General features: G+C 29.5%; 1 protein-coding gene across 11 annotated transcripts in view; it reads right to left on the bottom strand.

The window, feature by feature from the left end:
• Positions 1-5,157: 5,157 nt before the first annotated feature.
• The window catches only part of LOC143222803 (mitogen-activated protein kinase kinase kinase kinase 3-like), a 131,065-nt gene continuing 109,085 nt past the window's right edge, over positions 5,158-27,137 (bottom strand). For all 11 annotated transcript variants that reach the window (XM_076449859.1, XM_076449858.1, XM_076449854.1 and 8 more), the window contains 9 exons: positions 24,958-25,037; positions 23,034-23,094; positions 20,938-21,043; positions 20,390-20,552; positions 15,380-15,477; positions 14,715-14,881; positions 13,808-13,900; positions 10,719-10,845; positions 5,158-9,804 (listed from right to left, as the gene is read on the bottom strand). In XM_076449859.1, coding sequence (XP_076305974.1) covers positions 9,717-9,804; positions 10,719-10,845; positions 13,808-13,900; positions 14,715-14,881; positions 15,380-15,477; positions 20,390-20,552; positions 20,938-21,043; positions 23,034-23,094; positions 24,958-25,037 — 983 coding nt within the window. In that variant the 3' untranslated portion in view covers positions 5,158-9,716. The remainder of the gene's footprint in view (positions 9,805-10,718; positions 10,846-13,807; positions 13,901-14,714; positions 14,882-15,379; positions 15,478-20,389; positions 20,553-20,937; positions 21,044-23,033; positions 23,095-24,957; positions 25,038-27,137) is intronic.

The raw sequence follows: 27,137 nt of genomic DNA on the forward strand, positions 1-27,137 counted from the left end.
ATACCCAGTTATAGTTTATCTTATCTACTTCAGCTTTCCTTTTCATAACACCACACTTTAAAATACCAACATCAATACATAATGTCTAAACTTAAATACAGCCAGTAAAACTACCATTGCATGTTAAAGTACATACTCCTGTAAGGTTGTGATCCACAAGCTATCACACTCTTTGTGTGTTCTTAAAATTCGTAAGCTATTTTAATGATTAAGAGTTCACTCAAAACGTTAATCTTCTGTTGTACAGGTAATGTCAAAAGTGTTTTACAAAGACAATTTCAAGCAGTTCTTTCTTCACTGTGTAGTATTTATGTTCAGGAACTAAGTTTAAAGCTCGTGTATGCTATCACATGGGCGACTAACCACAGTTTACATAGACCAGACATCAACTTTATAGCAACTCCTTAATCATATGCTCCACTATTTTCTTGGAAAGTGGTGGAAGCATTACACGTCTCTAGCATTGAAAAGTTTTAGATCTGGTCTCACGATATAACTTGAGCTGCCAATATCTAAAGACCAAGTCTAAATCGTTGAACCACTGAGCACCCATCAACATATATAGACATTTGTCTACTTAATAGAAAAGAATGGTATAATCCACCAGATGTCAACACAGAAGCTGCACAAATTATTTTTCCTTTCTGACAATTACTACTGGAGATTACCATGCACGTTTTGAAGACTGTTTGATCATGTCCTAAGCATACACTTCATTTAAGTGATTAATATATCCGCATTTCTCCAGGAAAGCCTGTGTAATATTTGTTTAATTGGAAAGGCGTCCTTAGTAGTTTAAAGTGATTTTCGTCTGACTCAGCTGGGTCCTACACCTAGTTCAGCATATTCTAAGAACAGATAACCGACACCTCAGTTGAATTCAGATTGCTTGTGTAGTCCAATCAGCAACCTCAGATCCATCATATGTATGGTAATTATTACTTTTGTTGTTAAGTTTGTCAAGTTTATTTTATATATTATACCAGCAACTTAATGTTTGTTCAGCTTCAGCCTAGATAATATCAACCTGGAAATATTCGTTACTTGTAATATAACATTATATGGAAGATGAATGGACTACATATATTCCTTATCTACTATTCTAACTTCAGAATCTAGGATACATGTTAACAGTAACTATAAATCTCTCCACAGATGATTGACCTTTAAGTAAGTGATCCAATCTACTCAAAAGTCTTTTGACACAGCTAGGACTGACTGCCATGATTCTAAATTCAACATAAATTTGTGCAAAGCTAAACGGGAGCTATCTGCAGCAACCGTCCCTAATTTGGAAGTGAAATATTAGAAGAACGACAGCTAATCATCACCACCCACCAACTCTTGAGATACTCCTTTACCATTGAATAGTAGAATTGACCATAAAGTTCAAAATTGATCTTTTTGCAATGAGAGTTATGAGTACTAATAGAGATGGGTGATCAATTACTGGCTGATGTCCACTGATAAAGTGGTAATCACTTACTGGTAAGGATCCTAAAGGTGCTAGAGTTAGCAACCCTTCTGATAAACTCCTGAGGCTACAAGTGAGAACTTAAGTCTTGATATGACATATGATATGAACTAAGGACCTTGTAAAACAGTGTATTTATCTCTTATAAATGAATATCACTCATATCTGTGGTATTTCTTGGAATATAAAGCAGAATTCTTTTTTTGATCAGTGAGCAAATGAAGTACAGATGACTTAAGAAGGTCAAAACGTTGTTCTGTACTTTTAGTCTCCCACTGTTACAACAGTAAGTTTACGGACTTGCAACTCTAAAATCAGGGATTCAATTCTCCTCAGTGGACTTAGCAGATAGGCTGATGTAGCTTTGCTATATAAGAAAACACACACACACACACACACTTTATTTTAATTAAAGTTCTAATACCCATACCAGCCATCTTGAGAATACATACTCTTGACCTTACTTTAAGCTTTTTAAGCAGACACTATATATATATATATATAGTATGCATTTGCTGACATTGATAACATTCCTTGTTTTATCATCTTAAAAAAACATACCAATTTCCATTGTTTAACATGTTTTGCATTTCACAACAATATAGAGCACAGATTACTATGGGGTGGTTGCCTTTTACTCACTGTTCCTCTAACTCTTTGAAGAAATGTTGGTAAACCTCATGTCCACATTTACAATTCAAAGTGCTTGTGCAATGAACTTCAGATAGCCTTTCAACACAGTATTATATATTTGATAAAGGTTATTAATTTTACTAAACATTGCTAACTTAACAACAGTTCATGGTAGGGAAGAGTAACTACAGAAAATGGGAAATAAACATGCAGTTTGAAGGTTCTAGAAGTTATGAAAATGTAATATCCAAAATGTATGATGGATAAAAGTGCTTTTATTCTCTAAATGAACATCACCTCACATTCCAAATTGTCAGGACCTGAATCAGACAGATGTTTTCAATTCATAGATACATCTTGAGTACAAATGCTTTAACAAATATATTTTCTGTGGACAACAATCTGGTACTCATATGCCATTTAGGTACATATAGTAAATTCAGAATTATAATCAGCACTTCTCCAATGCGAGATTAGATTCATGCGAGTATTTTTAGGGGTTATCTCAATGAAGTTTCTTTATGAAATGACAAATGTAAAAATTTTTCAGCTACGTTTCACTAGGATTATTATTCTCCACCAATTTGAATATTTACAAACTTGTACTGAAGGCAAACAAACCCAAACACATAAAAGGAGTGAAGTTTGAGAAACTTCTACTCCATAACCACTAGACACTGATCCCAAGTGAAAGAAAATTTGTGGTATTTACATTGTATTCAATATGCCTTAAATGCTACCACACTAACTGAATGCTTTTTACTTATTCCTGTTAACAAATGTGAGGCCTTTCTCAATCGTTTTCTTCTATACGTTGAAAAAACAAACAAACATGTCCCAAATAGTGAAGTTTTATTTTCCTTTTAAAGAATTTCAATTGACTCCCCCTTTTCCAATTGCTAAGTGTAACGAATTTCTTAGCAGATGTGAAACTGTAGCAAGAAATGAATCTTTTATTGTACATTATTACAAATTAGAAACTTGTACAACTGTCTTATTAATGCATTTGCTGATAAATATTTCATTGTTTAAATAGATGCTGATGTTTTTCCAAATTGATTTTCCCTCTCACCATAAAATCTCCTTATGATACCCATTCATTATCTTTTCCACAGTAAAATGAGAATGTCTGACTATACGAATTAAAGGACAGCAAAACTTTATTCAATATTACATTGCCTTATTTGAAATAACATTTTGAACAGAATTATTCTACGAACATTTTTCCAAATGTTTTCACATGACTACATAATCATCAGTACTGTTCAACATGGTCTGCTTTACTCTCCAAAGAAATTTAACTAAAACAAACATGAATTCTTGATTATGAGGATGATATGTACCACTGGCTTTAGTATAAAGTATATTGCTTCACACTTGTTTGTTTTGATTTGAATTTCATGAAAAACTACATGAGGGCTATCTGTGCTAGCTGCCCCTAAGTTAGCAGTGCAAGACTAGAGGGAAGGTAGCTAGTCATGACCACCCACTGCAAACTCAGGCTACTCTTTAATAATAATTAAAATGGGAACAGTAATAGAAGAATAGAAGAACAGTAATTAAAGAAAATAAATCAAAACTGCTCCATGCAGGCCATATAAACAGCACAATGTGAGTTCAAAACTACTATTATGAAATGGATACCCTGAATATTACATTGACACTGTTTTTAAATCACACACATACAAAAATTACAACAGCAATAGCCCCCCCAAAAAAAAAAAATCCAACAAAAAACAACATCAAACATATGCTTAAACATCAACAATGAATATTCCTTTCATAAACACAATCACAACCAAGGTTTGTAAAGCCATTAAATAATTTCAACTGAAAATCAACGTAACACAGAAACCAGATAAACTCTGAAAGAGCTATTAGTCTTCATTCTCACATACAAAATGTGTAAAAAAACAAACAATGCTACATCAGAAAAAATGGAGCATGACAAATGTGCCATATCAAAAATGCACTCCTATCAAATCATTTGTAATACATGTGGAGATGCATATGTAGGAGAAACAGAAGACCTTTCACGTTTCTCAGAACAGTGTGTTACATACATATGACCAATACAAAACTAATCCAGCAGAGTTTTCCTATGTAAACACTGTACTCAAAACACAGAAACCAACTTAAAGTTTCTATTTTACAAACAATCAAATATTTTAAAATACATAAAAGCTAGGCTCATTAACAAAAAAAAAATATCCAAAAATAATAAGAGACAATGAGTGGTATATCCTTGTAACTAAATCGCTATTCAAATAACATTCCATACCTTTGTACTTGATACTACTTACTTTTAGTTTAACACTTGCATACTCTGAAGTTTCACAAAGTCTTGCACTTTGGTTTTAACACTGTTTATAAATTTTTTATCCTTTCCATCTCTTATTGTTTCTTAGCAGTTTCAATTTTCCATCTATGTAATATTCAGCTAATCATGAAACCAATTGTGTTTATTTTTATATCTCATAAAACAGATGTATACACCTAATATGTTAATATAGCTGTACAGTTAGGTATTATATTATAATATTAGAACAATAACAAAATTATTACAATAATTTATGTAATGTTACATGCACATTATGGAAGATTTGATAAGTATAATATTACAAGTAGTTTCATAATTTAATAACTATTCTAATATCAAATAGTCATGTATATTAACCCCAAGGAAGCCATACAGGTGAAACATAGGTTAAAATATATATATCTGGAATGTAAAGATTGCTTTGTCTAAATGCATTTTACTATGATGTGTAAATCCCTCCAGTATGCACTACAAATTTTGGGCATTAAAGTTATGTAGGTATAAGTGTGCAGTTGCCAGTTCATAATCACTTAATGTTCTTGAAAATAAAATATTTTTATACATCATTGGAAATCTCCAGAAAAATTAATTTTACTGAAGTACTAACACCAAAATTTCTTGAAAAACTTAAAATGTTACAGATTAAGCCAGTCTTGTCTTAGAAAAGCCTGATTCCTCACATAATGTTGTTAGAAAGACAGTACATACGTAGGTAACAAAAACAATTATCTGCATCTGCAAAAATTCAGTTTATTCTTTACATCAGCATTTACATATACATTTTAAATATAATGAGTACACATCTCGTAACTAATATGGTTGTTCATTAAAAACACTAATTTACTAATGTATAACTATTTAAATTATTTTGTTGAAAATATATTTAATTATATTTTTAAAGATACCTATATACAACCTGAAAGTTAATACAGAATAAAATTATCTCAGCCATTGGTCAAAGTACTGACATTCATGTTGAAACAGATGAGTTTGTTTTTTGTAGCATTTGCAACTTATACTAGATATTCCATGAATAAAATTCTACCTTAATCTAAGACGTCAATATTCTTGTTCCCTGTTACAACAGATACTACATATTCTAAGAGAACTGTTTACAATTAGTCTAGTAAGTGCTAACATTTTTACTTTTTCTTGCTAATGACAGATACAAATGCTCTGAAAGGAACATTCACAGGTAATCTCAGGAATGTCATCATATTTCTTCTGTTCCCAATTAGTCTAGTAAGTGCTAACATTTTTACTTTTTCTTGCTAATGACAGATACAAATGCTCTGAAAGGAACATTCACAGGTAATCTCAGGAATGTTAACATATTTCTTCTGTTCCCAGTTCTAATAGGTAACTACATATTCTGAAATTCATATTCACAACTACAGAATTTGTTTTATCAAGTTCAGTTTTGCTAACTTAAAAGTTACCTCCATTGAAAATCATGACTTTTGATAACTTTTTAGTAATTACATAAAAAAATTTATATCAATAAATTATATTATATATATTTATATAAATGTAAATTTTTAAGATTTGAAAAACAACAGAGATATTATGAAATAAGGGAAAAATCAAGCAAAAATCTGCATTGTCACTTGAAGTAGCATTTGGACAGTACTAGTTTGAAAAAGTTGCTAAAATGTTTCAATATACTGTGCATTTCAAATTTTAACTAACTAAAAACAATCTTTGCATTTCATATACTTATTTATTTTTGTATTGCATTTGTCATTTTAGTTAGGAGAAATCCTCATTTCATAAAGAAGCCTTATTTTCAAATGGGTTGTATTTAAGAAATTCCATTCCAGATAAACTCCAAATAGTAAAAAAAACCCAACAAAAACAAACAACTATGTTGGTGTTAAAAAATGAAACCTTTTCAAAGTTTTATCAATATGTTCTAAAACAGTAGTTGTATTCTACACAAACAAATAAATTATACTTAACATTTTCAACATTTGTTGATAGAATGAATTACTATTTTTGTTACAAGTAAATCCAACAGTTCTTAACTGTAAATGACACAACAGATGATCAAATATGTTTGTGATTGCACTTTTCTGTAAAAGATGTTTCTCTTAGTTATTAAACTTAAATCAAATAGTTTAATGTTCATCTGATACGGCTGAACTACAAGTGACAGAAGAATGAATACTAATTAACTCTGGTGAATACTATTAGAGAAACAGTATGTTTTTAATTCTTTAAGAAACTATTGCAAGGTTTTGAAATGACTTTCAAAACTAAATAAGGAATAAATCCTATGGTATTCGATAAATATTAATAAATTAAGAGTTATAATCTGATGAATATACAGTTAATAGGTCAAAATTCCTATTGGATAAATATCTAAATAGTAAGAGATTTGAATATAATCTATTTATTGTATTCACACTCTGTTACTGTTTAAAGATTTTGTTGTTAATTATAAATTTTATAATTGCAGCTAGTTTAAAAAAAACAACCCATATTTTAAATGCTTTTTAACAAGCTACAAATTTGTTTAATAGAAAAACCTCTAGTCTCAGAATAATTTCCATACTTGTAAACTATTATACTTAAGATAACAAAAAATACTTTGCAAAGTAAGATTAACACGTTTACAAATTATTCAATACTAGTACCTAATAAACATAAATCTATAGTATGATGCAAGAATGTTTGACAACTAAGCCTAAAACATACAATCTCAATTCACACACAGCTAAATAAACAAATTTCCAGATATCTAAATAATAGTTTATAACTTAATTTTTCTTAAATATAATAGAGAAGCAACTGGGTAAATATTTTTAACATTAAAATTTTCAATATAACTGTTGGAATCTATTAGCAGTTGGTTTTAAACCTGAAGGCAAAAGTAGATTATAAAACCTTAACCACGCACTTAAATTGAATAATGTCTTGTCCACAAAAGTTGAAAAACAATTTGTGTTTGGTTAACTTATGTAAAATGGTACAATCATAAAAGAAATAAAATATGTATCATACAAAAAGTGATCAATCTTTTATGAAAATACTGAAATACCAAAGCTAAAAGCACTTGCAATTTTTTCTCCAGTTAAATGCACTATAAAACATAAATACAATACTGACACATGAATAGTTTTTTTTTCTTTTCAAAAAGCAAACCATAATATTAATCTTTTACCATCAATAAATGTTTTTGATCAGTTTTTAGAAATAATTCAAGGAATATAATTCAAAAAATAGTATTTCTAATTTAAATCATTGGCATAGGTGAGTATTGTTTTCTGTTACAAAATAAGCTGTTTATTATAAACTTCACTCTAAGACATCACTACTTTGGCAGCAACATTTAGAAAACCTCACAAATGTTTGTTTAATAAAAATTCTTCTACTGTTGAACCCTCAGGTGATTAACACATTACAGTTTCAGTATTTGAAGCACACAGTTTTCAAACATTGAGAAATGCAACGTTTATTCTTTAGACATTAGATTGTGTCATATTCAAACACAACCACAGATATGCATCATTACTAAAGCATCCAGAATACCAGTTTAGCTGTTCTTTATCACATTCCTAGCTCAAGGATCTCTTTTGTTTACTTAAGTAGTATTTCAGCATTATACAAATAATCACAACATATATAGTTTTCATAAAATAAAAATACATCTTTTATAAACACAAAAATAAATTACATTTTTATATGTTTATCAAAATGCAGGAATCTTAAAATGTAGAAAGACACTGAAAGCATGGTAAACACAGTCAAAAAAACATTTATAAGTTCCTTCTATCATGATCTATTAAAGTTTGGAGGAAAATTAAGCAGGTTAACACTTCATAGAATTAAATGTAAATTTAAACAGATTATCCATTTAAAATATAATTGACATTCCTCAATGACATGTAGCTGTAGTTTAATAAAAAAAAATGTATAACAGATCTTACTACCTATGTTAACAGAAATGAAAATGGTAATTATGTTCACTATGTAAAAAAATTCCATTTTATATTGTACATTGAACCTAAAAATAAAGAAATTAGTAATCAAGTATACATGTCACTTAACAACCCTTTCAACTTAACTTAGGAGCAGCAATCTAACCATTGTACCTATTCACTTTCAATTTAACACAGGTATGTCTTGTGAACTCAATGTTTATTGTAATTTAGCAACACTTTCAGTTTTAAAATATAGGACTGACATATGTACAGCAATTTGACATCATAAAGCCCATTCAGATGCTTTTTTCACTTTAAAATGAGTGTAACTCATCAACAGATGTTTTATTTTATGGGATCCAGAATTTTTAGATAAAAATGAATATGTAAGGTACATGTAGATGTTTCAGGTCATGTTAACTACTTACACAGCACTTTTAAATTTAGAATTTTGGAACAAATTATGAAATGAAATTTTAGAGATGGTGCCCACTCACAAAATAAATTCAGTTTGAAATCTGGAAATACCTCATAAAACAAAATTTCATGCTTAGATCATACCCCCTCACACAATACCTTGTTACAAATTTTGTAATTCACTATGAACAAGAATTTCAGATCATCATACCCACTTACACAATACTTTCATTTTAAAATCCGAGTGTTACTTGGGTTCGTAGTCATGGTATCTACTCACAAAATAGTTTCAGTTCAAAATGGGTGTAACTTTTGAACATATTTTGTATCATGGTACCTAATTTCATAATACTTTCAATCTAATATGTGTTTGTAACTAACAAAGTTTTAAAATCATGGTATCTACTTGCGAGACACTTAATTAAAAATGTGGACATGCAACTTAGAAGTAGACACTTTAGATCACGGTGCTTATTTAAACAGAATTTTGACTTGAAAAACAAAGCATAAATTAATAAACATTTATACTAACTAAAATTTCATTTTATGAGTTAAATCCAACCTCTGAATGATATACACCAGAAATTATGTTTAAAAAGCAGCTAAAAAGGTAGTTTAATAAGACTTCAAGTTATCAATGATGTAGGATAAGTTTATTTATAAGCAAAATAAATACAAAGGTGTTCATGCTGTAGGGTATATAAACACAGCTAGGTCATTCACAGTTTCCTTTTAGATACCAAGTCTAAACATTAGTATGATATGGTTACACATCCTGTTTGTCAGCAAGCAGTAAAAGATAAACACAACACTAACCACCAGTGATAAGTGTCTGACTGCAGCTTTCACTGTAAGATTGACAGAACAATCACATGTTTGTTGCTCATTCCAGTATATAAAGGTTTATATGAAACATTTAATCCCATAATACTCGATGGCACCACTGTCTTCAATAGCTATTTTCATGACCAGCTAATATGTACAGGTTGGAAGGAGTGTTGGGTTCATCAGTAGGCCTACTTTCTAACACCACTATCCTAAAAGAGAGAATGAATTTAATTAAAAATCATTCCCAACATAAATGCTGAGTTCTTACTGCATGTACATCATATAAAAAAAAAAAACATTAGTTACATGAAACACAGATTATTTAAAAGTAATTTAAATGAGTAATTTGACTTATTTTTCAGAAAATTTAATGATAAAAAACATAAAAGTGATAATAGGAAACATTTATTAAGCATTTTGGAATCCTCACAATTCCATCATCTATAATCTAGAGATACAATACAAACAAACAATATCTGTAATTACAACAGAAATATATACAGAAGAAGTAAACAATCTGAATATACAAATAAGTAAAAAAACAAACAAAAATGTGGCACAACTGAAACACACAAGTTTAAATCTAGTGAAGACAATGTAATATTTAGGGATGGAAAGAGTTTCATGTACAATGTTTCTTTTATAAGAAGTTCAGTACTGTGATTGGCTGCCGAGAGAATTTTGAAGTATTTAAAGGAATTATAATGATTTTGAAACATCTAATAAATGCTTTCTATTATCACATTTATGTTTTATCATTAGTTTAAATGAAAAGTAAAGATTAATTTTGGTAAATGTTTTGTGTTTAGTTTCCTACTACAACTTGAAAATACGTGGAAATACTATCATTTGTTTTAGGTCAGTGTAAGTATAAGTTAGCCAGTTCAAAAACCAACTCCCTGCACAGTAATATAATGTAAAATAGACAACCTTAAATAGTAATGTGATGTACAACACACAGAATTAATCAGTAATGAGAGGTTCAGCATATGTAATCAGAATGTCAGTACCGACATATAAAACAAACAGTTACACCAATCATTAAAAATAACGGATAATTTATAAAGCACATTTTCAGCAATAACAAGTATCGTAGATACAAACTCAAATGAAAAATATTTACCTATCTGATCCCAACAAGCGGAATATCCGTGTGTTGTCATTGATTTCTTGAACTACTTCGTTGTCTTTGAAACTACGACCTTGCATACCATGTTCATGAAATGCTAAAACACTATCTGTTAGACAAACTGGAAAATAAAGCAACACACTTCTTATCATTCTAAACTTGCTATATGTTAATAAATCATTTAAGAAATTAATTGATTTAATCATAATTTTAAGTCAAGTTGTAACAATTCAAGACGATAAGACTAAATGCATTTTTATTCATGTCAAAAGTACATATCATCATCATCAGCAAGAAAAACTAAGTAAAACTTTCACTTTACAAATATACAAAAAATGAAGCATATATACCTAGATTTAAGAATTTTACTTAGCTTTTGATAACAGAATAACCAGAAACACTAGGCTAAATAAATAAAAAGATTTAATTACATCCAAGAATACTTCAATCATTAAAATAAAAACACTTCACATATCTCTAGAAAAAACAAAAGCTAAGTAATTACCTTAGTTACAGTTACCAAGGAAAGGTAATAATTCTTTTTATTTTGTTAGTTAGTTCATTTGTTACTTCACCCCCCATAATTAATTTTTTCCATGTCATAAGGTTTTATTGAATTACATTCGAAATTTAATTAAACTACTTATTACCATGGTAGATGAATACACTTTGCATCAAAACATAGCTAGTAAACTGGTTTTTTAATACAAGTTTTACATTTTTAATTTTATAAGGAAATATTAAACAAAAAATCTTCAGTCTCTCCTACTGTGAAAATTGTAACACTTGCCCTCTAGATCTTCCATCTTCTCTAAATAATTTACCACCTAGTTGATAAGTGAGGAATTTAAAGTAAACTATGCATTATAACCATGATTAATCAGGCAAATCATATTTTATACAAACTACAATTTTATTTGGTTAAAGAGCCATAAACTAAAAACCTATATTATTTATAACCAATAGAAAGCCAACGTTTTAACCTACAAGATGATGCATTACAGTATATTTTTTTCTGTATACAGAATTGTCTTTCACATACAGTTTACACTTTTGTTCTTGCAAAATACACTGACAAGTTTAGCTGAATTTTTAACAGCTCTTTATTACATAGTTAGAAAGCCAGAAATATCATGAAAGACATATTATTCTGTGTTCTTAGATGCATTACTTAATTAAATAAAGAATCATTTGATACATTAGTACCATCAGTACAAAAAAGCCATGATAAGTTTCACCAACATTCAACAGTAAAAACAGTAAAGACATTCCAGATACGTACTATATTTCATTTTTGTACATGTATTCTTTATTATTATAAAATAAGTTAAAATGAAAAAAAAACACTATAACTTATTAGATAAGGTAAAATAAAAAAATATATAATAATAAAACTTTTTACATTATCTAACTAGATAAGGTAATGTAAGCTACAGGTTCTCCAAGTGATGTGCAATGTGTGTGTGTTGGGATTATTAGTTATATACAGTTCAAAGAGTAAAAAAACAATAAAATTTAGTAATATACAGATGTATGTAGTTACAAACTTGAAGCTATTTATGATAAACAAATAGTTTACATTTGAAATCATTCTAGATAGAGAAAAAGGGTGATTTAGATTTATTCCATTTTTTTTTTTTTATGGTGGTTATGAGTTGGTCAATTTGACCAAAAATAGAAATCTTTTTAAGTTAGTTAAAATTTGATTAGGTACAATAAATAATACTATTAATATAATAGAGAAACTCGCAAGGCACTCGCACAAGCAGCTACTGAGTAGAGTAATTCGATAGTGTAGTGTAAGCCACATATTCCCCATGTGATTTACAACTTATAACAGTCCAAATAGTACTTAGACATGGTTCAAAGTGCAATAAAAGAATAAAACTTAAGAATAATTGTATACTGTTACCATATCAAATTACATCATTCATCATAAACTACTTGGAAGTGTACCTTGTTAAAAATTTATTAGAACTAATAATTTTATAATGAGTAAAGAATACAAATATATACTCAAACATACATATACATGCACATACTAATGGTACTACTGCATTAAATAACTTTTTATTTAAATAAATAACACCAAAAAACCAGAATAATCATATGCAAAAAGTGGATAACGTTCCATAACTATCACAATTTTTTTTGGCTTAGTTACTGTGTGAAACAAGCCATTAAAAACTCAGCTAAAATCATCAATGCATGTCCCATGAGAATAAAGTTTGAATTGGAAGTAAAATATACAATTCTCTGTACAGAAAAAAATGTAATGTGATATGCCATTTAATAGAATAAAATCTTGGCTTTCTATTGGTTGCAAAAAAATATAGTATTAACCCCATCTACTCAAGTTTTTTTACTGAGCATGACATCATGCATGAAACAGAAAAGATCCATTTTATATGATAAACACCACAGCATGCTGTATATCAGATATCACTATCCATCCTGGTATTTTGTTACTGTGTAAGACACAAAAATTTAGTGTCTTACAGGATATGCATAAGCAATGCATATATGAAATTGTTTTTCTATAAAGAATCTTATTTCCATATATACACTTTATTTTGAGAGTAATATCCAGATGCAGTTTTATGTAAATGTAAACATGATCATTCAGAAAGAAATTAACTATAAAATTATGAAAAACTTTCATGTATAAAATGCAAGCTCCAAATAGATTAAGCTACAAAAATCAATAGTTTTTGAGGCAACAATCAACCAACTAGAAATTCCCAATGAATGAAGACAAGAATAAATCTTATATGGAGAACATAATCATAAATGTACTAAGACACTATCACACACAACAAAATTAAACAGGAAAGGGTAAAAATATACAAATGGACTGAAAGACCACTTACTCTTATTCGAGTTTACCATTAAGCCACATATCAAAAAAAATCTTGAATAAATACGTAATTTAATAAAGAGTTTAAAATGACTTGCCATATACAAAAATAACTGATATTAAAGGTACCAAACAACTCCAGCTAATTGAGACAACAGTTTGATAGACTAAACAAAAAACTAGTTTGTATTATACTATTCATATATATACTTCACAGATAACGCACCAATGGACTTTACTTGAAAATCAAAATGCAGCTCTGCTGGCTGCCTTCTACTAGACTTCAACTTCCCATGAAGATTCACCACTTTCACTAAATCTGAAAACAAAAAAAATGTTTATAATGGCTGTATTTGACTTCAGCTTTCCATTATATCTAACTTTTCTATGACCTTTAAAAACAATTAAAACAATTTTCTTTTCTTCTTATTTCTTTTTATACACAACATTTTCAAGGGTTTGTTAAAAAAAAATCAAAGTTCTCAGGAGACAAAAACTTTACAGTTATACCATATTTTAAAATCATTTCAGTCTTTTCACAATTGTATTGTAGCAGAATTAATTACATAATTATATTTTGAAACAATATGAAAGTCTCAATCTGAGTTAGCAAAACATTAGTCAAGTTATAGCATTCCAGTAAAATTTGAATAGAGTGCATACAAATACCAGAGTTCTTAAAAAAAACTTAAATAATATTAACATTTTGATTATTAGCTACACATTTATGTTAAATTTATTCTTGTATCATGATAGAAAAGTAGTTTAATTAAATTTTGAATTTAACTCACCAAAACCTCCTGACATGCAAAGAAAAAGATTCCTGTACAAAAATTGTTAATATAATCAAACAACTGTGGTGGTAAGCACTAGTATGCAGTAAAACTGCACATTCCATAACAGCTGAAAATGAATAATCTAATGTTGAAAGTGCTTGTTCTTTTTACTACTTTTATTATACAGCGTATCATTGAACATGTAAAAGATCCATATTACAGAACTGTTTCCTGGATTATAAAATAGCACTTCTAATCTGCTTATTCTTAACAGACACATACAGACAATAAAACCTAATAACAAAGCTTTACAAATCAATTAAAAAAAAAGAAGTTAAAACAAGTTCAAACACTTACTGTCATGACAAACTAAAATAGTATCTTTTTCAAGATGTGCCACTTTAGTGATGTTGAGATAATCATAACGAGGTATAATTGTTTCCATACCATCTTCATGCTCTTCAAACCATCTTGCAGAAGAGTTCAGGTCAATCATCTCTAGTTTCACATGGCTTTTGTCATACCTAGAAATAGATACACATATAATTTAAATGCCACTTACTGAACTTAAACAGTGGTTCTAAAGTTGGTTCAATCAAGCCCCAGGGGTTCGACAGAGGTCAAGAGACACACACTGTGTATGTGTGTCAGTTCCGTTCACCCCACTCATATGATTCGTGAGGTCATGCTCCACTTGGCCATCATTGGCTGCGGCTGATCACGTCACATCACATGGCCTAATAAAATATCCACTTATGTTTTGAATTTGAAAAAATCATATTTTATTTTTCCAATTATGAAGGGTTCAGTGAATGCAAGTACAAAACTCCTGGGGTTTAGTACCTCCAACAAGGTTAAGAACCACTGCTATACATCTATGTGTTTAAGTAGTTTATAGAACATAAAATAACCTGACACAAAAATATTATATGGTACTATTTCAAAGTGTTAATGATACCACACTTCCTGTTCATTACTAATACTTTTTACTTTTGATATAACTTAACTGTATATTTACTCACCCTCTTCTTACTCCTACACATAACAAAGGATATTCCATGCCTGGTGTAATGATTATTTCAAACACGGAGAGGTTACTTGGCAGGAAACATTCAAATTGCTGCAAATAAGAGGTAGACCTTTCCTGAGTTAATAGTCATTTAAGACCTATAGCTGAACACCTATACAATGTACCAAAGAATCATATTTATCACTAGTGATTTGACATGTTAAACAGATACAAAATATAATAAATCTGAAATTTCAAAGAACTTGGATATTTCCTTCTTGAGTATACTCCAAATGTATATCTGTCCTTTAACATATCACAAATAATATATAACTAATGGTAAAATAATGACCTAAGAAAAAGGAACTTGTGCTTTTATTTTTAAATGCCTATTACATCAAGCTGCTAGCCTTATCCAGATTATATGTTATTTTCAAAATATACATTCCATGGAAAATGCAGTAATAAATTTAACCATTGGTATAAAATACACATGTTTGTATACACATTTCCACACATTAAATATTTATACCATAACTTTTAATGCAGTTTGTGTATCTTCACTGGTAAACATTACCAGTTTTCTGTACACAAAAAATAATATATTTGTTTCATTGCTAGTCCTAGTGTGAAGTTATTTTCATGTTACGATTAAAAAAACTATTCTACATTCCAAAAATCTTGAATATCATTCATGTAATCTCTACAACCTTCTAAATACATTCCAAATGTTTGTTTTCAGTAAAACTTAAGTTATTTTTTCTGCTCTAACTATATACAGAATCAGTCAATTAAGTGACTTTGTACCCACCATGAAATAACCATAAATTATGCTTTTTTTGTTCTAGAATGATCACAAATTATAACATGAAAACACAATTGTTTAGTCTAAGTAGATTAAATCTCATATTATATATACATATATATCCATTACTTTTATTACATTGACCTTTCCAGCTTTACCTGGAATGCTACAGAAGTTCCAATGACATGACACACATGCACTCTTATTACCCTATCGAAAAGTATAAAACTGGCCTTTACACAGTGATCTGTCTTGGTTGTGTTTCAGTGGACTGATATTTTGTAAAATACAGTCAGATTTGAGCTACATCATATATGAAAATACATTATTACTATTTGCAAACAAGTTCTTAAACTCATTTTGTTTAAAATGTAAAACAGTAAATAAATAAATATTAAATTTTGCTAATCGAGGATGAGAAATCAAATACTTTTTAGGTTATATATACATAGAAATAACTAAAAAATCGTAAATTAATATATCAATATCACAGAATCCCTCTATTTGGGTCTAAAAAATTATGAAATTTCAAGCTCACTAAAGTCTTAACTTAATGCTTTGAAACTTGTATGAAAATAGAGCTCCATATCTGTATATTTCAATAGGCTGAGAAAGCCACTAGTTATTCACATCATAGGCAGAAGTACGTGTACATAACAATTTCCCAAAAGAATAGCAAAGAAGAATTTTTCTTTTTGTTCTGTTTTGATTAATCTCAAGCAGTTAATTCTCATTTGTAAACTTCAAGTTCATTACACTCAAAAAGAAAAATTCTGTTTAAGAGGAATTCCAGTTTTCTGGGTAACCAATAAAAAGCTCTGCCATAATTTTTAATAACTAGATGGTTCATTTACCCTAATTTAATAGACATTATTGCAGGGCCATTCAAAAACAAACTATTCCTACACACACACACAACAACCATACAGTTTAAAGAATTTATTTTTATCTTGTTAGCTTTTGAAACAAGTTTCACCATAATGTTATCAGACATTTGCTACAAAATGACATTATAGCAATAATTACATGAAAACTTTCTTGATAGAGACTAAAAAGTTAAACAGCAAATTCATGTTGGGATGATAAAAATGCTTTTCAATATTCAAAACATGTATACCTTTAAGTATTGCATCTTGTAAATCTTTCCATAGTAGTCAAGTCAATGCTTTTTGTTTGACTAAAGCTTCATGAGAACTCTTGACTAGCTATGATTACATTTGAAATGACTGATTTAGAGGAAAGGCAGCTAATCAACAACATTAGTTGCCACTTTTGGGCAACTCTAATCAAAGTGGGATTTGACAGTTACTCTTATGATCCACCTATGGCCCCAAATGGTGATATGTGTAATTTTGTAGAAATGTCATGAAAACTATGGTCTCTCAGAAACATAGATAAGCATACAAGCTACTAGTCTATGTCCATCTTAATTTAAATGTAAATGATATTAAATGTTAAAGGTTACCAGAAAAATGAACACTAAGTAATTAGAATGTTTTGAATGAGACAGCAAGCATTTTTGGGATTCATTAAAAAAAACACAAAAAACTACAACTCTTTACTGCTTAACCCTTTAACGATAGGCTCATTTATTTCACACAATATGTAACTATGGTGGTATATGCAATGTGACTCTGGAAGAACATAATGTGTCTTCAGGAATATTGGCAAGGTTTAAGTACATGTTAAATCTTTTGTAGACAAGTAAATGCAACAAAATTCGGAATTAAATATTTTTGTTAAAAACTCTTTAATTTTACAATATCAAAGTGTAGACTGCACTGATTGCAAACAAATATTACTATTAGAGATACTTTTCTTCATCTAAAAATTTCAAATTGTGTTTGAATAACCCCTAAAACATCCCAAATTATACATTCAACTCTTTTTCCAGAAAAACTACATTCTATGTATTCTTTTCTATACTATAACTCTATATGGGTTTGGTGTATTTGAGTGATGCTATAACCACCATAAAGAAAAACAAAAGACTGTACATTGTAATAGGAAACTATAATTTTTTGCCCTAAGTTGCTTAAAGCTTGTAACAGCACACACCTACTTACACTCAATTTTATTGTTTTACTGGCTTTCAAACTCTAAATAACAATTCTACTACACAAGTAGTAAATTGCTCAATGTGCCTGTAGCTCACATTACCTAATCAAAATACATAATGCACATTTTACTCATGAACAGACCAAGTGAAAATGTTTTTAATTATTTTTTATTGTCTAACAAACAAGTTTATAATTTTTTACACATAAAGGATACACATAAACAAGAAATATTGTACTTACCTGGCATTTTATTAGCTTTTTTTTTTTTGCAGTCAACTATCAATGAAACTTAACATAACTTTTTGAATACTAATGGTGCTACTGAACTAAATAGCTCTTTATTTAATTAAATAAAGCTAAAAACACAGTATAATAACATGTAGAAAGACAATATGATTTGTCTGGCTAGGCTTACTAATGTACTTCAGTGAGAAATTTTAAGGTAGAATCACAAAACAGACAATTTTTATTCAGAAAACAATGTAACATAATACATTATTTGACAAATTACAAATTTGGCTTTCTAGTGGTTATGAATGAAATAATGATAGTATAGAAAATCTGAGAACTGTTGGCAATTTGAGAAAGACAGAATGTGACAAGTTGACATGATCAGAGGGATTTAACTTTCTAATTTATGGCTCTGACATCATATAAGTTTGAAGGGTATAAATATTATGTTTTAACTGAGTAACTTTGACTACTGGATAATGTATTAAGTAGATAAATCAAGTATTTATCTACTACCTGTAGGTGTTTATTTTCTTGTTATATAAGATAAAAAAGGATGGAGCAGCATGTGATACAGGGTGGCATCAGTTCAACTTAACTATGATAATGTCTCTCATAATATCAAAATTACTATCAAACTCAAAATTTATGTTCTAACTTTAAGTGTCATTTATTTTTCTCAAAATTATTTTCAAAATAGTCTATAGAAGTAAATTAATAACTAACTTGCTAAAGCATTATAAATGGCAGAGACTTGAGGCACTGGTATTGTTGGGAACATTATACTTCCCTACTGATATTAACTTCTTAACATTTGTGTATTTATTTTTGACTAAATTAGTCCTGTAAATGTGGTTTAGTTTGCAGGAAGAAAAATTATTTCATACTGTTCAACACTTTATGTGCAAGACATTTCTAGGGTATATTACTTTACTTGTAGGTTAGGTTACTGTGTTAATGCCAATGTCATTCTACATCATAACAAAATACAAGTCAGAATGCATAATATTTTTTAATCCACAGTTCAGCTGAATCATCAATTATGAACAACTTCAATTAAATTTTTCATATAATAAAGATTATTTTATTTTGAAAATCTATAATAAATAATAATTTTGTAAAATAACTCTGCAGTATTAATTACAGTTCATCATTTTAGTATTGTTAAAATTTAATTGTCAAATACTTCTGTGGAACCTTTTGGCAAGTTACAAGATGAATGTCTAGTGAAAATCAAACAAATGTTAGAAATAATCACTATTATTCTATTTTAGCCAATAACTTACATGTACAAAACTATATACATCTGTTTTAATGTTAGTTTATAATTAAGCACAAAGCTACACAATGGGCTATGTGTATCAAAATCCAGTTGCTAGCATTATAAATCCTCAGACATACTGCTGTGTCAGTGAAGGATGATACCAAAATTTGTTAAGGAAATAGGTCGGATATGATGGCTGTATGATTCCAGCATGATGTATTACTATTTCATAATGTGGAAAAAAACCAATATAGATTACCAGAACATAGAAACATAAAACATACTACTAACAATCTTGAGCTAACAATATGTAAAGCAAATAGAACTAATTTTCAGTTTTTAATCAACAGATTTGGATTTGAAATTAGACTGAAAAAAGACAAACATCTTCAGGGATGGAAAAAAAAATCATTGAAGTTTTAATCCTCACTGATTATTTCTTTAACCACATATTATTGAGTAATACCTGATGTTGCTTAACCCAAAAATATATCAGCATAGAAGAAAATATTACCCAACTTTGTACACGACCACGAGCACTTGATAAAACCAAAACTTTACCAAGTAATATTTGATGTCTGACCAGTCAAGACACTAATTCTTTTTACCCAACCCCATAGTATTATAATGAATTATTTATATTACATGATAGGATTTCTATACCTTTAATAACATGAATTTATTGAGGGGATTATACCACTGCATAAGAAATAAGCCATTAGGAACAGCTCCACAAAGATACGTATAACCATTGTAAGGGTTTCTTCCCACGCAACATCTTGTACAACCCTTGGTATCAGGAACCTTGGAGGTTGCTGCATATTTTCTGTAAATATATAATCAAATAAAAGCGTAGTAATCTTTGTTTAATGTATTAGTACGTGCCATATGAATTTTACAATGCATGAATTTAAACATTGTATATGTTGAAAATTTACCATGATTTTAAACTATGATATATATATGACCCCATTCAACAGGTAATGAAATTACAGATCACAAAGCAATTATTGTTTGTGCATATAAATATGTAATTCGTATAAGTTGCTAAAATTAGAAACATTATAATGATTATTGTATACATTCACCATAAAAGACTTAATATTATACTGAACAGACAATAAAAGGCACAGAAATAATCTATAACGAAACAGTAATTTTTCTCTAGCTCCTTATTATACAATGTAAATATGTATATTGCCCCTACTGACCTAGGAACAAACCTCTCGGGTATTTTATTCATGGACATAGAAAACTTGTTGGTGTGTCTTCCGTGAAGAATCAGGAGATCATGTCTGTACAACTGCTGTGTTTTACCTTCAGTATTAAAAAATATACACAATATAATATTTTTCATGTTACTTTGAATAAAAATTTTATCCACATAGTGTATACAGATAACAGGAAAAAAATAGTTGATTAGCCAAAAAAACAGTTTTGTTTATGAATGGACACATTTATCATGTTGACCTGTACAATATCAATGTGATTAAAACAAGAAACTTTTCTTTAGATATTCAATGTAAACTCATATTTAATTAACAAGGTGAAATAAATAAATAAAAACACACTGAATTCAGATAACCACTGGACCTACAAGCTTGAGAATTAAATTTGACCCCCGTTTTATTTTTATAATAATAATAATACAAAAAACATTTTTAATCTTCATACAATTTAGTGCTCTTTACAGAAATATGGTGGGTATTAAAGTATCCCAACTGAATTGATGAGACTGGGCATAGAGTGATAGTCCTTATTATCACAAGTTGCAATAGATCTTATGTGGTTGACATATTATTCTTTGTTTACATTGTAAGTTCTTAGAATATATTTTTGTACCTGATGTGATACATCATCATGAAGGATATATTGAAATGTTAACCAATATCACAACATTCTTCACATGCTAAGTTTCATCTGGTTATGCTACAGCCATCAAATTATTAGTTCTAAGTTTCCTGAAGTGCTAAATGTAGAATTACAAATACAAGCATTTTTAAAAAATCCTTTACCTAATTTATACCAATAAACAGTGTACTGGTAATGTAATTTTTAAACCTTTTCATAGGTCAGTTAGAAAGCAAGATGAATTATAGTGGTTTGGGGTACTTGTTTTACTGTCTGTTGATAAAAATGTGTATTTGAAAAGTGCATAACTTAGTTACAGACAACTAACTTGGAAAAATTTAGGGTTAATAAATACCAACTTCTTGAATTAAAAGCTAAAATGTCTTACTTTTTAATGAATAATATAATTTTTTAAAAAAGTAAACCATTAAAGTTGAAATATTTTGCTTCAAGCAAAGCATGAGTAATATACGTATATAATACACTACATGAAGCAACCTGAAATTTTGTTTACCCTAAAATTTCTGTGATCCTACTGGGCAATTTACTACTATTTGCAGTAAGTAGACAGATAAAAAAACCAATAAAACAGTACAACAGAACATAAAGAATTTTAAAAATAGGGTTTCAAAGCTCTTAGAATAAATAATTATAATCGTTTGTTGCAAACTACAGTCATTCTAATCAGATAAAGATTTTATTTCATATTTTTCAATTTCTACTATAGATGATTCTTACAGTTAGTGCCATGATACAGAAAGTAAAAAGGGTATAAAGTTATACTAAAATAAACACTTTATATTCATTTAGGCTTTCTAAGTTATACAATTGAAGTGAAAAACATAAGATGGAATAAAGTATTTTACTCTTAGTCTAAAAATCATCTTTCGCTCAAAGTGATACAGTAAATGCTTCATAAATTCCCAGACAAATCTCTAGTAGAAATACTTTTTTTAAAAAAATGTGTTCCCTTATATTGCTTTATAAAATTAAAACCTATATAAAATCAAAAATGTGTATTCTTAGCTACAATTATATGCCAAGTTTAAGTATATACTATGATAAGAAAGTAGTTTAATTAAATTTTGAATGCAACTCCCCAAAGCCTTGTATAACATGAAAAAAAGAAAATCCACAGAAAAAGTGTTAAAGAGAACTATTGGAACATTAAACAGGCATTTTAAAAGTGTAATTAATTTTTGTTAAATATGAAAGAAAAGAGCTAAACTGCCTTCTCCATACATATGATATAAGGGTCCAATATAAAAGAAATTAACTCAGAGTATGTATGCATTCTCAAATTACCCATTTTCAACTTTCTTTTCTCAGTCAAGAAACAGATGTATTTTACTTTGTTTAGTTATTGAACACATCCATCAGAAAAACCTTGCTACAATGACATTAAGTGCATGTGCATACTCTCTCTTTCATATAAACACACATCCTATATACCTACCTGAAAGAGACATCAAGATATTCTTTATTATAAACATCCATGTGGTTCTCCTTGGGTACAGCTGATGGAAAAATAAATTAAATATTTGCATTTCATCAAAAATAAAAGTTGCAACTATTACTATTTCAACTTTTTTCCTTCATAATTCAATATTATTATATAAAACAAAAATTAAAAAATGAAAACATAATTCTATAGCATAATGTTACCCCAGTGTTCCCCACGTAATTTAAAGATCATAGTGCTGCAAAAAATAGTTAAACATGGTTCAAAAGGCAATAAAATAACATTTAATTATAAGTAGATGTACACTGTTGCAAATTCAAAGCTAGACAGGATAAACAAATGTTGTTTATGTTATGATCTGAAGTTATTCTGGAAAGAAAGAAAGAGTAACGAGATTAAAATTTTTTTTGGTAGTTTAGAGGTCAGTTAAATTGACCAACACTGTATAGAATTATGATAGAGAAAACAGCAGAAAAAAAAGTTTTACTGAAAACAAACATTTAAAATATGTTTTAAAGGTTTTAGAGATTTTACAAACAAAATTTGAGATTTTTGAGAAGAAGAAAAGTATTTTTAATCTTGACATAAAAACAGCTTTGAACATGGACTATTCAAATCAAACACTATGTATTCACAAACATAATCATCAGTTTATTTAAATACTTAGAAAAAAAATTTATATATGAAAGTCTTAAGTTCACTGAAAGACAACCAAATTTTGTTAAGATATACATACTTAGTAGTATCAAATCTATAGACTTGAAACAACTACAAAGAGGCCAAGTGGTCAGTCAAATAGACTGAGCCCATGTTCATGAGCCCAACCTAACTTTAACAATTACCATACTACTGTGACTTGTGATACATTTTCAGTATCTCAATAAAATTTTACACGATTTCAATAATCAATAATAGTCACAGTTCTTAAGTGCAGAGTGCAATTTTTATGCTATTTTTGCAGTAATGAGATAATAACCATTGAACCTAAGGCCCAGTGTCCACCATATTACCTCTTAGATTGTGTTCATATCTTTGCTGCTGCAATGCTTATTAGAAAAAGAATATACATACATACACACATTTTCATATACACAAATTTAACACAATTAAAGAGACTAGCATTGGCATGCAAATGTAATGTCTTTACCATGTAAACAAAGCACAGCCAGTGAAACTGTACCACTGGTTGGCACCTGCAAAAAGGTACGTTTGTATCAAATCCCATGCAAGATGGATGACAAAAATGAACAACACAAAACCCCCAAATAGTGCTTTTGTTGTTGAAAGATGAAGCACAACACAAAAATTCCAAATTTGTGTTTAACTTGGTAAGTGACCAGTAAAATGTATTTTCGTATCAAATCCCATGTAAAATGGTTAAAGTATGGCAGAGTAATTGTCAACAAACCGTAATACTATGCTTTTTTGTGTCATCTATACCCCTGTATAATAATTAAAAATAGATAAGTTACTTTTCTTTTTTTTATTATTATAAATGTGTATTGCCTGTAGAAAAGTATCTTTGTATCAAGTCTCATTTAGTGTAAAGTGGTCAAAATACTGCCAAATAATTAATCAGAACTTTCAAAAATATGTTTTTGTTAGCTCTGAATATGTATTTCTGAGATGTTTGATATATACAAAAAAAAATAATTAAAAAGGCCAAAGTAAAAAATAATGAAAAATGTACATGGGTAAATCAGAGTATGGTATAACCTACCAAGTTCCCAGTTAATCTGCCAAGAAATGATGGAATGGCACTATTTCTTCATCCAAATTATTTTCAATTAAAAAAACAAAAAAGGGAGAAAGAAAGAAAGAAAAACAGTATGTTTCTTTCTGGAGACAATTATTAAAGCAATTAAAAATTTATCTATTCCATTGAAGGAATAAAACATTGAAGTTTTAAAAAATGTACCTGTTCCATTGAAGCATCATGGAGCTGATTCATATTCAAGGTATAAATCCCTTCTTCACAACCAAACAGTATATTTTGGTCTGCAAAACAATACAAAAATAACTACTTAAATTTAAAATTATTTACAATATAGTAGCAGGTTTAAATGCATAAACTAAAAATTATTATTGCATAAGCTACAAAAGCATAAAATAACTATCTCATAATTTTTTTTAATATATTAAGATAAAATTATCCTGAAAAAAAAAGTAGCAGTACTATTTAGGGTAACAATGTAAAAAGGATTGGTTGGTTGATTTAGTGTTTTATGGCACAAAGCAGCTAGGCTATCTGTGCCAAACGTCCAGTAAAAATGTTAAAATAAAGGTAGTAAAATTCATAAAAGGAAATGAAGGTAAAACAAAACAGCATTGAAAAACATAAGTAGCATGAAACCAATGTTGACACCTAGCTACAATGTTAAGAGAGAAACCAGAGTAAAATAGGTTGTAAAAGACTTTCCGTAGCATAATGATAATTATAACCTGCAAGGAAGTCTAACACATAAGTACAAGAACCACTGTCAGTCACCTGAAGTTGGCCTTTCCAGTCCTGGTTTCCGGGTTATGTGTCATAACAGCCATTATCAAAAGGTAAAGTAATAAAGGTTTTAAAAGACATGTAGCAAGATTGTAATAATAACTCACCAAGCATCCTGTAAAAAGGTAAAAGTAAAGTAAATGTAGTAAAATTCATAAAAGAAAATGAAGGTAAAAACATAAATGGCACAAAACCAATGTTGACATCCAGTCTACAATGTTAAGAGTGAAACTATAGAAAGAGAAGTTATAAAGGACTTTCTGTAGCATAATGGTAATTATCATAACCCACCAGGAAGACTAACAGGTAAGTACAAGAACCACTGTCAGTCACCTGAAGTTTGCCTTTTCAGTCCTGGTGGTCAAGTTATTTAATGTTATGGCCATTTTCTAATTTCAAATCGAACTAGAGAGATTGCGACTCTTGAAAGGGAACCACAATAAAAAAGGTTTAATGAAGAAATATAAAACACTTCAATGACATTAAAAATATTAATGGCCATTAAAAAACTAAACTTTATCAAGGTGGACTGTCACTGTCACCAATAACACTGTCTTATGTTATGGACAAACCTTGGTACAGAACATGTTTAAAATAGTGCCATCGTTACGACTCTCAACGATGGCAAGAAAGTACAATGTGGCTTATTGTGATCTGAGTGTTACACAGACTACACACTGGTGCATCAGTTCCAAATAAAAGAAAACGAGTTAAAAAAACTGTAACCAATGCATAGTCTAGTTAGAACAACTTCCTCCTTCCAAAGTCCAATATAGTGTTTTTATTTGGAAAAGCTTGTTTTCCAAGTTGACTGCCAGCTGGCATAGAGCCAAGCCTTGAATACTGGACCATAGTCCATGCATGGAAAATGTACAGTGGTGATAGCGCCAGAGCAGATAGATTTAACTGCTGTGTCTGCAAGCTTGTTCCCGCAAATAACAAAGTGGTCTGGTATTCAGAAAAACTGGATAGAAGTAGATGTTAATGAGAAATGGACCAGTCAGTTTTGAATATCAGGGAGAACAGGGTGTGAACCAATGTGAAAGATTCCAGGGCCAGTAGAGAACTAAGCGAGTCAATATAAATAGTGCAGTTGGAGTACTGCTTAGGTTCAATATGATCCAGGGCAATCGAAATGGCATACAGTTCAGCAGTGAACACAGAACCTGCAGAGGGAATTCTGCGTGCAACCACCAAACTGCAAAAAAACATGGCAAAGCCCACAGAGTCACCTGATTTGGAACCATCTGTATAAATTGGAATGCAAAGATTGTTTGAAAGATGTTCAGTAAATAAAAGATGGTACTTCCAATCGAAAGTATCTATTTTCTTAGATGACTTAAAGAAAGGTCACATTTGGGGACTGTAATAAGTCATGGTGGGATGGGCTGACCAGTGGATTCTGCAATATTATCCAAAGACAGACACAATTCATTCAATTGCGTCTGGACGCAAAGGCCAAAAGTAGCAATGGCAGATCATCTGTTATGAAAAAGTATGGCCCACTGAGGAAGGAAAACACAACCGCAGGCGGAATGCTTTGATAAGGAACAAACTTTTAAAGAATATAGTAAAGACAGTTGCAAACAGCAAAGGTGCAA

Source organism: Tachypleus tridentatus, chromosome 8 (assembly GCF_004210375.1).
Source record: "Tachypleus tridentatus isolate NWPU-2018 chromosome 8, ASM421037v1, whole genome shotgun sequence".
NCBI lineage: Eukaryota > Metazoa > Arthropoda > Merostomata > Xiphosura > Limulidae > Tachypleus > Tachypleus tridentatus.